The sequence below is a fragment of the Paramisgurnus dabryanus genome, chromosome 3, assembly GCF_030506205.2.
Source record: "Paramisgurnus dabryanus chromosome 3, PD_genome_1.1, whole genome shotgun sequence".
Taxonomy (NCBI): domain Eukaryota; kingdom Metazoa; phylum Chordata; class Actinopteri; order Cypriniformes; family Cobitidae; genus Paramisgurnus; species Paramisgurnus dabryanus.
In genome coordinates this window covers 23057835-23074508 of record NC_133339.1, presented here as the reverse complement: position 1 = coordinate 23074508, position 16674 = coordinate 23057835, and the positions used below count along the sequence as shown (strand labels likewise).

Here is a 16674-nt window from a genome sequence, read left to right as displayed (position 1 = left end):
CATCTGTGTGAATGTGGGTTTTGAACATGTAACAGTGTTGCCTTTTCCATCAGGGTCTTTTAGTGCCACCAAACCCAATTAGCTGCCTTCTGATCTCCATGGCAACCGAGTCTGGCGCCTATAAATTTCACATAGAGGCTTTTTCTGAGGGCAGCCAGGCCAATGTTCAGGCCAATCAGATTACTGAGAAAACCTGTGGATATGAGTAATAATTATGGGTAATAATTTCTAGACACATACGCAGGACAGGACATTGAATTCAGTCTGTGTGTGTGTGTGTGTGTGTGTGTGTGTGTGTGTGTGTGTGTGTGTGTGTGTGTGTGTGCGGCCGGGTAATTATCACGTTGGGGGGACCAATTGTCCCCACAAAGATAGGAATACCAGTATTTTTGTGACCTTGTGGGGACATTTTGATGTCCCCATGAGGAAACAAGCTAATAAATCAAACAGAATGATGTTTCTTGAAAATCTAAGGTATCAGACAGTTTCCTGTGATGGTTGGGGTTATGGAATGGGGCAGGTAAGGGGAATAGAATATACAGTTTGTACAGAATAAAATGCATTACGTCTATGGAATGTCCCCAAAAAACATGGAAACCAGAACGTGCGTGCGTGTGTGTGTGTGTGTGTGTGTGTGTGTGTGTGTGTGTGTGTGTGTGTGTGGTTCACAGAGACATGAATAGTGTATAATGACATGTTTATAAACATGGTTTACGGGGACACAGGAAATGTCACCATGAACTTCACAGCTAAAAAACATACTAAATAGTACTTTTTCTAAAATAAAAGCCAATAGGTTTTTGTGATGGTTGGGGTTAGGGACTGGGGTAGGTTAGGGGAATAGAATATACAGTTTGTATAGTATAAAATGCATTGTGTCCCCATAAACCAAATATGCCAACTTGTGTTGTATGTGTATGAAAGAGCATGCATACACATCAGTCTCTGTTCTGTCTTACTTCTCCTAATTCTTCCATATTGTTTCATTTTTCAGGGGAAGTATGCTAAAAGGAAGAGTCGTTTTAAGCGCTCAGATGGCAGCACCTCCTCAGATACAACCTCCAACAGCTTTGTCCGACAGGTAGGACACCCAGTTCTTTTAGAAATGTCTTGGGTCTGTTACTCATACATCAGCATAAGAAGTCAGATAATTATTATGGTGGTACAGTAGTGTACTAAGTATCCCCCTGAGCTATGCAAAATTTCTGTCCTACCACATTTGACCAAAGTTACAGCATAGGATAGAGCACACCACATGTACTCTATCCTACAGGACACTCTATTTACCAGTGGCGGCTCGTGACTGCTCATCCGAGGGGCACTAATTCAAAATAAGTGTTCGGAGTGTCATGTGTGTTGTTTGCGTTTTCAAAATATGTGTTTGTGGCATCATGTAAACCATCTGCATCACGTGTTTTGTAAAAATAAGTGCCTACTGCAAACCATTTATGATAAAAAAGACCCTCACGTTCACAAAATACATGCAAGACACTCCCTTAACAGTAAAGTCTGATTACGCATGAGATTATGAGAGTATCTAGCAAACGCAAGCGTCTCTTTGATCACAAACCATTTAGACGTGTCTGCAGCAGGCACTTATTTTGACAAGACACGTGATGCACACAGGATCGCTTGACACGCAGAACACATATTTTGAAAAAAGGAACCACACACATGACAGGCAACATACATGTTGTGACGAACTTCGCATCGAGCACCCTCGAAAAAAGAAGTCACCGGCCGCCACTGTTACTTACTTACAATTTTCAGTGTGTGAACTCAATCGGTCGTAAGGTCGGGTTAACATCTCCTTCCTGACTTATTGTTTTATCAGAATACTCAATAGGAATAGTAGGGGTTTTTTTTACAAAAAGGTTGATTTAAGATACAAAAGGCCTATTTTTGTTACTAAACTAAAAGCAGTTGTATTACTGTACGCCACTCTGTGTGCTCAATGAGGTCATATGACCTAATAGTCCTGGTTTTACAGACAAAGCTTAGCTAAAGCCAGGACTAGGCCTTAGTTAAATTAAGATGTTTAAAGCATCTTTAATAAACATGCTTTGGGAAAAGACGCCACTGGTGTGTATCCTGAGACAAATCAATGGCACTGGCATATTTTAAAATCTGTCAGTGCAAGTTATTTTCAGTTGAGACAGCTCAAACATGTATTTTAATCTAAGACTAGCCTTAAGCCTTAAGTGCTATAGACCTTTTGGGAGTAGACGTCACAGTTACATCACTGCAAGCTGTGGTGGCAGAAAAACAGTGAAAATAAATTAGACACGAGTGAAACAAACAATAAAACTCATATGAAATGTCTTGTTGTGCTGTTGAGCGTAAAAATAGGAATGTCAAAAAGATGACAATTTTTATAGTATGCCGTCATCGAAGACATTTGAAGATAAACGTAGGTGTTTATAGTTGCAATAAGCCTTTAAATGGACAGACTGGGGTGATGAAATCATTTGGAAATCTATAAATAATTAGAATAGAAAATAATTAGAGAAGATGTCCGGTGTTCTGTCAAACTCTGTTCCCTCTATGTGTCTCTTATAGCGTTTTCATCACATTACATTTATAATTTATTTAGTAGGATTAAAGATTTTAATGGGTTCATTATATCAATAATATCACCATTTATTAAATAGTTCATAATTTTTCCATTTTCTATTACTTCTTTTTAACTTATATCTTAGCATATGTCTTCTTCCTGTTTGTTCAAAAATTATGATGTTTGCATAAATATATCAATATAACACACCCACACATAATGTAAAGTCTTATTAATATACAAACAGACCCATACAAATTAATTTGTATGTAAACATAATAGTTTTATAATAGTTTTAGAGCAAATACGTAGGCTATAAATATAAGAAAGAAATAATAGAAAACAGGAAAATAATGAAATATTTATCATATATATTATATAGAATACATGATAGTATTGCTCTTATATGTACTTTAGCGATTCATACTGTAAAAATAATTGATTTGCCAATACAGAACAATACATATACATTACATACAGGCACACATATCAGTGGCCAAGACATTTAAACTATTAATTTATCTAAAAAATAAACATAACGTGGTGAAATCGCTATAACAGTGTTTCCCACAGGATTTTGAAGAGACTGTGGTGGTGATGATGTCACCCGCTAATTAGCATATATGTGACGTCATCATGTCGTGTTTCCGTTTGATCTAGTGTTGGCACCTGAAATATGTTTCACTTCTACTCTTTGATCTGTATCTGTATTTGATCTGTATTATATATCAAATTATATTTTAAGCCAAATTAAGCTGTTTTAAATAGTGAAATAAAAATGTATGGGAATCATGAAAATTCTATTTGTGGGGGCCAGTGTTGATTCCGTGGTGGGCCACCACAAATAAATCAATGTATGGGAAACACTGCGCTGTAAGAAACATTACACTAAAGAGAAACAGACTTCGACAGAACACTGGATCCATAAAAAAATCACAGTTTAACACTAAAACGCTATTGCAAAGCTGTCACTTTCTACCACCAATTGGGCTCCGCCCACAAAAACCGTCATCTCTGTTTGCAAACACGCAAAAGGTGTAAAAAATTTACTAATACTTTGTTTTATTATGTCCCTCGATTTGAAAAACTATATAGGTCTTCCTCTCACAAAGCTCTTGCAATAGCCCCTGCCACATGACATTTGCCCATCCACCAGGGGTGTCATGGTAAAATACCCGTTCTTGCCTGCCAGCAGGGCTAACTTTAGGGGTAACAGCAGGGCTAACAGCAAGGTCCCCCAATGTGACTGAAAAGGTTGATTCTCACCCATCTTCATATACATATGATTAATAATAATGAAATAACAATAAATTCATTGATGATTTCTACCAACAGTTCAATGCATGTACATATTTGGTGGTACATACTTTGTCAATCATTACTTTCTTTCAATTAATTAAGACTTGGGGTGGGCGCTATTGACTTGGTCTCATAAGCAACCATCTTAAAATCACCCAGAACATCATACTGTAGCAACTCCGTCATCACATATAAATGTGCTAAAACCATGCAGTACACTGTACAACTGTAGAGCAAAATGATCAATCAACATCTCAGCATGTGACAGTGAGTCACATTTTTGCAACAATATTTTGTCCACAAAATGTTAAAATCTAGATTACCATAAAACTCTAACTGCCCATAATTGCCACTGCGTACTGTTTAGTTGACTCATATTGTAAGCTAAGGTGTGTGGTGAACTTTCTAGAATGTATAAGTAACAAGCATAATGACATGATGCTTTTTGTGGTCATTTATGTAAATGTTATCTGAGGATAGAAGAGGCAAAGAAACTTAGTCAGTTTTAAGGATGTTGTTCTTGAAGATTCATGAATATTTATCATCTCCCTATACTACATTTTTGTGTGTATCTGCCCCCTCTTTGGCAGCTAAAAGTAAGAAAACCTGTGTAGGCCTTGTTCTCATACACACCCACGCATATGCCCATATGAACAAACATACACACACACACACACATATATGCTGTTATACTGGCCAGGTTGCCATGGTGACCAGGTCCCGAATCTCCCAGCAGCACGCTGCACAGTCAGGAAGGAGAAGGAAGCAAATGGATTAGCGTGTCTATATAGTTGTGTGTGTGCTGGAAGGCCTATGTGTTGATCACTGACAAAAATGTATGGTGGCAAACAGCTAGGGTCATATATCACCGGCGTACACACACACACACACAATGTGGTTTTGTTGTGAGTTAAGGGGTGTGGCTCTCAAGCCACTGTTTATTAGCACGAGAAGCAGAATAATTGACCCTGTGTCCCCGTGGGTTCTCCTGATGGATCGCTTTCTAATTTTCCATTAGTTTTGCTACCATCTGATAAGTCCTCCGTCATTTTGGCACTGAGGTTGAGTGCTTTTTGGCTCTCTGAGGATTGGCTGCTTTGTTTGATCATGGCTTCAAATGGCAGCTGCACAACAGAACATCACCTCACAAATCCCTTTATGCCACGGTCACACCTGATGACACACGAAAGCTGCTGCCCGCTAGCTGCTCCGCTACATGTGTGCGTGTGCAGGTTTGGATGAGGTGGTTTGTGTGTTTTTTTTATTGTTGATCTTAATAAAAGTAGAATGTATGAAAAATAAGCAAGAGCAAGGGATTGGTATAGTGATAAACGTCATAGTCGTCTTAATTTAAAATGAGGTGTTTAGTAAAATACAATAAGTTTCAAAACAATCTGGCCTGTTATTAATATCTAATTATTAATATCAAATAATAAATTATTTAAATAGTTTCAACTCATCTCTTAGTTTATGAAACAACTCTACAGTAACCATCTGAAACAGAGTCAGCTCCAAAATCTACCAACAGCCTTGTCAGTTGTTTTTTTCTTGTGAATTTTGAGTTAATTTATTTTGAGAGAGTACGGTCTCTCCTTCCAGGAACACAAACCATACATCAAAGAGTAGACAGTCAGATCAACAATTACAAGTTTCCTTAAAACATACACATACTGGGTTATTTTCAGCGTTGGGTAAAGGACAAACCAATTTTTGGGTCAAATATAAACATTTTCTGGGTTGAAAATAACCCGACATTTTTAAAGTGTATAAAATAAAGGATTGAGCACATGTGTAATGGTCATGTAGCCCAGTAGATCATTGCATTAACAGACTAGTGCGAAGGTCGGGTTTGATTCACAGGAAACGCATATAGGGCCCTATCTTGCACCCAGCGCAATTGACTTTGTCAGTGACGCATGTATCATTCGTATTTTGCACCGGCGCACAGCGGGTTTTTTCCTCCACAAACGCACGTCGGCAAACTAGGTTATGAACTTGCGCTCCCTGGGCGGTTCAGCGCAAAAAAAGAGGCGTGTTCCGGCGCAAACCATCCCTGATGCTATTTTGCAGTTTCAAAAAACAATTGCGCCACTGACCAGAAAAAAAAAGTTTAAAGTCAGTGGCGCGTTGCGCGTGGTTCATTATGCTATTTTAAGGGCGCATGCTTGACCATAATGTATAGCGTGCACAACACGCATACACTTTGCATCTAATCTACACAGATGCAACAGTTATTTTTGCAAATCATAAATTGTAACACTAAAAAATATTAATACACGAGATAAGGGAAAACATAGTGGTGAGCATTGTGGTGATAGTTTTTATTTATTGTGTGGCTGCGTTAAAAAATTCTCATGCAAATAACGATTAAAATATTTTCATAAGTTAATAATAATACGTTTGTTTTGTGACTGTATTACGTTTATTTTATGTAAATAATAATTAAAATGTTTTCACAAGAAACCTTAACTCTTTCCCCGCCATTGACGAGATATCTCGTCAATTAAGAGAAAACGCTTCTCCGCCAATGACGAGATTTTCCGTCTTTCCGCAATACCGCTATTATCCACCAGGTGGCGCCCTTCTGCAACTTTTTAAAACCGGAAGTATTGCCCTATGGCAAGCGGCTGCATGTCCGTGTCTGTTTTAAAGATCGCTCTGAATCGGATCTCTATGAAAAAATGGAATTATCTCTGCTTTTTGCTCAAAATATGGTGTTTTTGCAAAAACCTACCCATATTCAAAAGCTGATTGCAAAAGAACCACTAAAGGTAGGATGAAACGGTTTTTTTTGTTTGAAAGCAGAGGGTCTGTTCTTTCATTTGGTATATTGTATGTTTATATATTTAAAGAAGAACAATTTCTGGAAGGCATTAAACTTTGGTGAAAATCATGAAAAACGCTGGCGCTGGCTGGCAACTTTTTTTAAAAACGCTGGCGGTGAAAGAGTTAATATATGTGAACTTGATTTGTAAGAGTACTTTGGGGTTGGACCTTGCTTGCGTTTCTTGGGTCCGATTTCAAAGCCCCCAAACCCTTTCAGCGGTGAGGGTGGACACAGCGATGTCCTCTGCTGGCGTCAGGTCCTGAGGCAGCTCCACCTCCCGTTACACGGCGTGCCCGATTTATGCTGGCATTCTGGCAAGCTTGGGATTCCCCCGTCTCCTGACATCATTGTAGCGCTTGGCGCAACGATATGCCAGCTGATGAGACAATTGTGGCTATTTCCTCTCACGCCTGTTTAACCTACGCTGATTTGGGCGGGTTTCTCCTATCTCCATACAAAATAACTTCTCTGTCTTTGACTGCTCTTACAAGAACGTCGGTCTCCTCGGCTGTGAACCGCTCCTGGCGTGTGCCTAGTAAATCCGTCATAATAATAGCAACCCGCCATGGAACTTGCGCCCTTGCGTTTAAAGGGAATGTTGGATAGCGTTCTGATTGGTTTATTTGACGTTACGCCCAAACCACACCTATGAATAATGAACCTACTTCAGACCAACCCCTTATTGATTTGCGCCCGGCGCAAGAGTTATTTCTCACGCCGGGAAAATAGCAACAGCGCCCAAGATCCACCCACAAACTCACTTGCGCGTTGCGCTTCGCACATGCGTTTCAGATTGTTAAAATAGGGCCCATAGATTTACTGATAAAATGTGTTGTTTAAATGAAGGTCACTTTGGGTAGACGTGTCTGCCAAATGTGTAAATGTTAATTAATGTTATGTATATATTACAGCGATTTTTGTGTGAGCATATCAGTGAACACCCCTGACCACTCGGTGAGTTTCACGTCTTTGTAAACAAAAGTTTGATGCATTTTAGGAAGAATTGTTCCAGTGCACCTATAAAATCATTGTAGAGGTGGAAGATGAAACAACAAACACCCGAAAATTCTCGGGGCAGCCGCATATGTCGCATATTTCAGTCAAAACCGTTCTATTTTATCATAAACAATCTGAAAACAGGGACTTTAAGTGTAAAATACTGAACTTGTCCTTTAATAAAGACATGAAAGATCAGAATTTATTATTTATACATTTATTATTTTTAGACACATTATGTGCGTCAATACCCTTGCCTTAGATGAAGATCAAATCACATTTTATATGCAGTTTTTATTTTTATTTTACTTCTATACTTGAGCAATTATTTCTATAGTTATCATATAGCAGAATTAAGTTGTCCATTCTGTTCTCTAGAACCTTTATCAGCCAAACACTTAACAACTAAACACACATTTTTACAGAAGAATTTCAACAAGCACTTTACCAAAAAAATATGATGGGTGTGCATTACTGTTTGTTTTTACAAGCTAAGAAACAAAGTCAAAGTGTTTGTCGGTGTAATGAACAACATGTCACAGTTTCTGAAGTTTAAACACAACCCTTAAACATGAGAGAGATATGAGAGCATGTGCCAGACAGAGAGGGAGTGTTACAGATTACAGTAAGGTTATGGGTGGTTGGTCTACTGTAGGTGAATTTCAAAGGTTGCCCTCTAGTGGTTTTAACCACTAATTATTTTGGCATACAGTCACCAATATCATAGTTACATTGTATCATTATAATCTTGAAGTTACATTGGGTTAGAAATGAAGTACAGGTTCTCTTAATTTAATGTCAAGGGTCCTCTTTCCTAACATTTTTGTCCCTTTGGCAACCAAGTACACTAACTTTAGATAAAAAATAAATAAGGTCACATACAGGTAACTGTTCTGAACTGAAATTCTCAAGTGACTCAAACTCAGGTGAAGTTATCGACTGAATACATGTGTGGGTGCCGTGAGTCAGGTGCTCTTCCGCTATAGAGGGACTATCTCGCTCCCTCCTATTTCTCTCTCTCTCTTTCGCTCTCTATTGGGCTGACGTTTACATTCCCACTCATTCTGGCACTTGCCACTTCATACCGGAGAGAAAGATGGAGAGAGACAGAGCGAGGGAGAGAGAGATCTGCCACTGCCTGTCACAGCTAAATTTAACACCCCAGTCTGCAAATGTAGCACAAGTCCTGCAATTCGACCCCCCCGTTTCTCTTTCCCTCATTTCCCCCTTCAGAAACCGAGTACCGGTTTCAGCTGTGTGTGTGTGTAGATGGGAATGTAGGTGGGGGGGCTGTTGAGGTTAGCAGAGCAATTGGCCAGTCTCTGACACACGCTGTTCTCTGCCTAACTTTTTTCAACACACTCTTCCATCACAGCTACACACACATTAATACACACCCTCGCGTTACACACACAGACACACACATCGTGATTGGTGTGGACTCGGATTTTTGGGTGTGACTCTGTTACCGTGGCAAGGAGATTGTGCCATGGAGACGAATGGACGGATTCAAAGGGCCGCAATGGTAAGAAACACCCGGAATGGTCTGTTTGTGCCGTTTGTGTGCCGATTGATTATGTGTGCTATCGAGACTGGTGCATTGGTGTAAAAAAGTTCCTGGGACACATGGATATTTTCAATAAGCGTTCTTTCTTCTTTACACCCTCTCTATATCTCTCTCTTTCTTTATATTTCCCCCTCTCTCTTTCTTTCTTTCTCTCTCTCTTGCTGCCGTTTGATTCCATTTTGGGCTGGGCAGCTGCTTAGGCCTGCTGGGTTTAAATTAGACTTCCAGCACTGATCAGGGACCTCGCTGCTTAGTGGTCGCCCTGACTCAGAGCTCTTTTCCTGGTTTCTGTTTGGTCTTGGCACCCATGGATAATGGTTATTCAACAAAACCCACAAATATTAAAGAATTGGTCTTACTTAAATTAAAATCTGTGTAGTACTCAACAGGTGTGATTTGATAAGTGTTACTTTTTACTATTTGGGTACTTTTTACAGTAAATAAAATCTGTCTGTTCGTGAAGGTGGTTTTTTGAAGAAGAGCCTTTCATAAAGCATTTGCAATGCTCAAAGATTGTGATGTAACGTGAAGGAACAGAAACTGAAGGAAAATTAGTTTTATGGCAACTAATGATTGACTGAATGTCATGAACATCAGCCTCAGATTCATTCAGTTTGTTATAAATCATGATGGAAGTAAAGTTAGGATTTATTTAAAATTTGAGTAATGCATAAAATTTTTTTCTTCTGAAAACACGCTTAACGTTCGTTATTTGTCATTTGCTGTCGACTGTTCTGTTAATTCCCTGAACAATTTGAATGCCCTAAAGACAAATATTACATAATCTGATCTCTGTTGTTGTGCTTTCATAACAGACATGTTTCAAAGTGTATTCCTTCATCATTGTACACTTGTGATTGTTTCACATTACACTCGAACCCATATACTGTTATATCTTCTGTGAAGCAGATTCACCAGGGGCTGTTAAGATACTTAAACACCTCAATCGTGTTTGTTTCCTCATTTTTTGTTTCCTCATGTAAACCTTATGCGCGCAAAATGCAGAGATGTAAGCCCTGTTATTAAAATGCTAAAAACAAAGTTTTGATGCGGTTACACTAGTATGCTAGTTAATGCTATATGCTTACATTTAGGCTAAAGTTCTACTACTGACTTTACAGTTACGTTTTGCAGGTCCATCCTGGGAAAACGAACCCAGTCTCACGAAGTTGCGTATAAATAGCACGAAGTATAAAAATCATGCTATACATACGCCAAATTCCACTTTGGCGTGCATATGATACGCCAGTCCTTCCCATTCATTGTTTTTGTTGCTTTTTTACCATTTTCGCTTGGGTTTAGGGTTAGAACAACTTTTTGTTATATAAAAATAAGATCCAAACCCAAACCCCAATTCTAACCCCCAATTCCAAGTGACCATGGCTTAAATATAGACAAAAACATGGAGAAAAATGTATAATAAATAACCTCCTTAAGCAAATTTCAAATCTAACCCTAAACCCAAGCGAAAATGGTAAAGAATAGCAAAAAAATTGAGAAACCAATAAATAAAATGACAAAAAGATGGACCGTTTAAGTGAATAGGAAGGACTGGCGTATCATATGCACCCGAAGTGGAATTTGGCGTATATATATTGCACGATTTTTACACTTCGTGCTATTTATACGCATCTACATGAGACTGGGTAGAAAATACACAAATTTACCACTCAGAAATGTCCATTAACAATCTCCAAACAATTATTTCTCAACATTTTTATTTTTGTCTGATACAGGCTCAAACATATAAGTTCAATTTATTGATGTGAGCTACCAACATGAGCCGCAGAGCAGTCAGAGCAGAGCTCAACATTATTATTCATGACCCTTTCAAATAAGGTAATAATAGACCATTTCATTTTGTGTATCAGAAATACATTGAACGTTTCTTTATTAAAAGATGAAAACATCATAGTAAACTATACTGGTGTACTGTACATGCGCGTGATTTTATGTAATTTATGACTTTGTTGGGACATTTTTGGTCCCTGTGAGGAAACAAGCTCGTAAATCATATAGGATGATGTTTTTGAACATCTAAAATAGCAGAAAGGGTGTGGGAGAAGCTTGTTCAATCTTCAATTCTCCCACACACTCCCTCCCTTCTTTTGTCCCGTTTATTATAATTTCTCTCTCCATCACTCATCGTTTTCTGGCATCTCTTTTGTTTCTCTCAATACTTCATGTTCTTCTTGTTCTGTCTCTGATGTCTCGAGTAGCGCAAGACTGACAGTGTTATTGATGTGGAGTGCTTGTGGGCTGCTTTCTATAAAGCTTAGGGAATTTTACACACTGGAAGGCGGAAAATGTCAACTTTGTTTATGAGCTTGGCAGAGCCTGAGCTAATATTATTGTTAATGCGCTGGCACTTGAATGAATCTAACTTCATATCACTTAAACTTGCACTGATTCGCGAATACAAATGTCATAGACCTTCATAGGTAGCACCTGCTACTGATCGAAAAATACATGGGAGACAGTTATAAATAATGATTTAACATTTGAATGGTTTGTACAAGACTTAAATAAATCATATGGACAAGTCTTATTTCAACTGTCTAGAAGAAAATATCTCTAAAACAGTGGACGAGAGGGGAAATATTAAGGTTGATGGGGAATGGGATTTGTCATAGACTTTGTTATTAATGATTCCCCACCTGCTAGTGAAAAATGCCATTTGAAAAATATTATCTCTTGTATAAACAGATTTTATATAAAAATGCATGTTTGCTTATGTGCAACATCTTCCTGAATTATGTCAAATATATTGATAGATTCATCATAGTACAAACATTGCATATTTGCTTTTAAAACCATAGTGTAGCAGCCAATAGAGATATTTTCAGATGTGTTTGCAGTCTGTCTAATGAAGGTGACGATTGGATAGTTATTCTCGGTTATTGCCCAGTTCCTGTGAGTCTGTTTAACTATGAATAATTTAACATCATTGCATATGCCATATGTCAGCCTGACACACTTTCCACTCTATTTTAAAACACACACACTCGCAAATATGTGACAAACCTAATGCACTCATGTTTGCACAAGCAAACACGTCCAGTGAGTCATTCTTGCAGCTATCCGCATGGTCGTCCACACCACCCACGATATAGAGTCCGACCGACACCTGACACACAGACAGAAAGGTAGACGAGAGCAAAAGGTGGAGGCAAAAGATGTGAGGAGTGGGAGGCTTATATTAAGGTTCTGACACTGTACTGTACTGTATGAATATGTGTGTGTGTGTGTGTGTGTGTGTGTGTGTACTGAATACTTGTGAACTCAACATACTGTACAAATCTACACAAATAGATATATGGGTGTTTTACAGCTATAGGTTGTTCTTACCTTGTGGACTTTTAGACTCTCTGGAAACACACTTCACATTTTCAGCAGTGTCTATTTGTGTAGATTTGTACAGTATGTTGAGTTCACAAGTATTCAGTGCTGTCCACACAGTGTCCAACAATGGACATGCACGCATAATGTTTGTCACATTTTTTGTAACATCCACAATTTTATTTTCACCATACCTTTTAGTGTTTAGCCCTGTTTATACCTGGTAGATGGGTTTTTGGTCGATCGGACCACAAGTGGACGAGAGAGAGACATGTCCGTTCACACCTGGTGTTTTTCGCACCTGCCCCAGAGCTTTTTGCTATCAGGGAATAAACTCTTGCAACTTTCACATGCTAGTAAAATGAAACAAAAATGAAAGAGGCGGAAAGACAGCGCTGAACACTGTAGGTTCATGCTAGAAATCAGGACAAATGTTAAATTGCACCTATTTCATTGCTAGAAAACAACATTATTTTGTGTATTTGGTATACAATAAAATGTGTTAGTGTGGTTTATGGTAAAAAAACTCCACATACCGTACACTTTTATAGATCCAGAGATCTTGCTTTCCTCAAACGTATTGATTTTGTACAAAACCCATCGATCTGAAAAGCGTTGTGTCCCTGCCAGCTAATCTGTATGTTGTGATTGGCCTGAATACCTCTGACGTCAGCCGGAAATGTGACGCTCCTTACCATGTTTGAAAGATTTGCGCACAATGCAATGCTGACAGGAGTTCATTTACAGGCTGTGAGTCAAAGTGGAATAATTATGATCAGTGTTGGGAAAAGTAATGCATTACAATATTAAGTTACTCCCAAAAAAGTAACTAATTACATTACTTAGTTACTTTTCATGGAAAGTAATGCTAACGTTACTTTTTAGTTACTTTTGTGTTACTTTTTCTTAGCTAAGGCTTGATCTCTTTCAGGCCTTGCAGGTGTTTTTTATGACTGAAAAGTTCTGCATTCAAAAATTGCATATTTCATCACAAAAATGTCGAGCTCTGGCCTGCCATCTCAGTTTCTGACTCAAAATGTTCCCACACAGGCGTGTACGCATAGAGTGCACTCGTTTTGTTACAGTACATATATATACATATATATCCAGTACATATATACATATATATAATTTTAATCAAATTAATTAATCTAAAAAAGTAACTTGCATTACTTTTTTTGGAAAAGTAACTCAAATATTAAAGTGTACATTTAAAAAGTAATGTGTTACTTTACTCATTACTTCAAAAAAGTAATATTATTACGTAATGCACGTTACTTGTAATGGATTACCCCAACACTGATTATGATAATGTCGGTCGTGTCCATGTCAACAGGCCCAAGAAGTAAACCGTTGCCTACAATCCGTGTGTTTGTTGTAGTCCAAGAAAAGAGATTTACATTGGAGATGATAACTCACTTCATTGTTTACCATGGGGTTTGCACACTGTTAACATGTACTAATACAAACTTATACACCAAAAGAAATGTAAAATTGTGAATCGGACGATAGTTGCTCTTTAAAACATTATGCACTGTACGTCACACAGTAGATCAATAGGTAGAGAGTAGGCAGTCTTTTGTGTCTGCTCGAGAGCACATGAGCGTCTACACCACAAAGCAATCTGGTCGAATGCGTTTTCAAATACTTCTGAATGTGGTCGAAAGTGGACGAGCTCAAAACGTTTTACTCCTCATTTACATCCGTATTTAGCGTTGTCCACTTACTAACTACCCCTGTGATAGCATTTTGTGATAAAAGTGAAATGTTTTACGCATCTTGCAAAGGTTTTATAGCATTTTATAAAAGCTACAACATAGCTCCTCCCCCTCTGAAAAGCCAACATTGTATGGTTTACCTCATAGGATGAAAGCAAATGAAAGTGCACAATGACATCATAAAAATTGTTGATCTGTATTGGCAAAAGTGAAAGACTATGCTTCTATTATACTTTTTATGTCTTCATGCAAATGACATAGTTTGCTTGTAGATATCATTAAGGCTAAAATATTCGTACTAAAATTTGATTTCATGGGGACTTTAAAAATTATAGTTTATTTAGTTTATTCAAGACACAATAGAAATCTTTTTGATTTATTGTTTGAACAGTTTTTTGCTTTTAAAACCTTTAATAAAAAACAATACATTTTAACCCTCAATTAAACACACAAAAAAGCAAGAATTATGAAAAGCTCATCTTGCTTGATTCAGCTGCTTTGTACATTCGCTTCTTGTCCTTTGACTTTTGTTCTGTACCTTTTACTTTCACTTCCTCCCACTCCGTTCCTGCCATCCTCCTCCGCCGTGTTCTGTTCTTCATTCACAATTTCTATTACAGAAAAACACCTTTTATCTTGGTTGTTGTTTGTTCTGCTACTCTTTTCTTAAAGAAAAGATTGACCAATGTTTGTGTGTTTGATTTTAGATAAGCAACACTTATCTAAAAGCTCTTTGCAATACTTGACTATAGTCTGTCTTAACACAGATTCATCCTGTGATCTTTTGACCTCTGACTCCCTCTCTCTTTCTCTTTCTGTCTCTCTCTCTCTGGTTCTTTGGCAGGGCTCAGCAGACTCCTACACCAGCCGTCCCTCAGACTCTGACGTGTCTCTGGAGGAGGACCCTGAGGCTCTCAGGAAAGTAGCAGATAGGCAGGCTCTTGCCACCCTGGAGAAGGCAAAGGTGCTTTGTCTTTTGACCGTTTCTCCCATTTTGCATTTCTGCGTACTTTCTTTGCATCAGAACAGTCAGGTTTTACTCAGTAAAAACTTTTATAAGGGTCTCATAAAGACCTTTATGGCTAGATTTGCCTTTTGAAAGAACAACCTTTGTTGTTTACTTAATACTATAAGTAAAATCCCAGCAAGCAACTTTATGCTTAAAAGACGTCTAATAGCCGTCCAAACACAGCATAGACGTAAAGTCTAAAACAAGCTGAATTTGGCCTGTCAGTAAAATTTAATCGACATCTAACCATAGCCCAAAACTAATAAATAAATATATGAAACCAAACACCTTCTTATCACAGTTGAGTTTGTTTACATTATGAAATATCATACATATCGCAAGTTATCTTGGCTAGAATAGCCAGACAATATCAGGTCTAGTTAGCCTAGATGGTGAAATGGCGGCTATTGTTTCTGGGATAGTCTTTGCCGCATAAAGTTGTCTAATAGATGTAAAATAGATCTCAATTAAATATGCAAATAGAAAATATAATAATTTTTATATGGTCCACATTTTTTATTTACTTTTATATTTATGCATTTGGCATACATGTTAATTCAATTACATATTTTTTCACTCCTCTCACATATTCTCGGAGATATCTTTCACAGACTGCTGATTATTCTCAACCTTTGTACTTTTTCCAAACGTCTTTTGTAACCTTGTTTATTTCTATCTGTTCCCTTTTGTTTCTCTAAAGACAAAGCCTGTTGCATTTGCGGTTAGGACTAATGTCGGGTATAATCCAGGGCCTAATGATGACGTGCCGGTTCAGGGCATGGCAATCTCTTTTGAACCCAAAGACTTCCTGCACATCAAAGAGGTCTGTCATAATGCTTGTGAAACATTTAATATGCATCTAATGCATACACCATAAAATGCTCTTTTATTGGCACTTAATTATTGAAAAAAGTTCTTCTTTTAACAGAAATACAATAATGACTGGTGGATCGGGCGTTTGGTAAAGGAGGGATGTGAGGTGGGGTTTATCCCGAGCCCGGTAAAGCTTGAGAGTACCCGACAATTACAAGAACAGAGAATGAGACAGAACCGCCTTAGTTCCAGGTAACCAATAATAGTTGACTTTAGCAAGATCATCAGCCAATCACAAATCAAGCATTGATTACCATTAACCAGACATTACCACTAACCAGTTGCAAAGATAAATTAATAGAATTTTTTTGTTGCTTTAATGTTTATTAGTAAGTCTGGTGGAAGTTCCAGTCTGGATGTTGCCACAGGTGCCCGGAGACCCACTCCACCTGGAACAGGTACAGTATGATACTGCTTCTTCTGTTGTGATGGAGATACACCATTCCTATCTCAAATCAACTCCAGAAATTTAAAATCGTTAGGGGTTTACAT

The 16674-nt window shown here is 38.0% G+C and overlaps 1 protein-coding gene across 4 annotated transcripts in view; it reads left to right on the top strand.

Annotated features, from left to right (window-relative positions):
- The window catches only part of cacnb1 (calcium channel, voltage-dependent, beta 1 subunit), a 33460-nt gene that overhangs the window by 3671 nt on the left and 13115 nt on the right, over window positions 1–16674 (top strand). For 3 of the 4 annotated variants that reach the window (XM_065280153.2, XM_065280147.2, XM_065280165.2), the window contains exons 2-6: window positions 995–1081; window positions 15145–15264; window positions 16010–16132; window positions 16238–16374; window positions 16513–16580. In XM_065280153.2, the coding sequence (XP_065136225.1) occupies window positions 995–1081; window positions 15145–15264; window positions 16010–16132; window positions 16238–16374; window positions 16513–16580 (535 nt within the window). Of the gene's footprint in view, window positions 1–994; window positions 1082–8975; window positions 9202–15144; window positions 15265–16009; window positions 16133–16237; window positions 16375–16512; window positions 16581–16674 lie in introns of those variants that run through there. The other variant, XM_065280161.2, reaches the window with a different exon arrangement.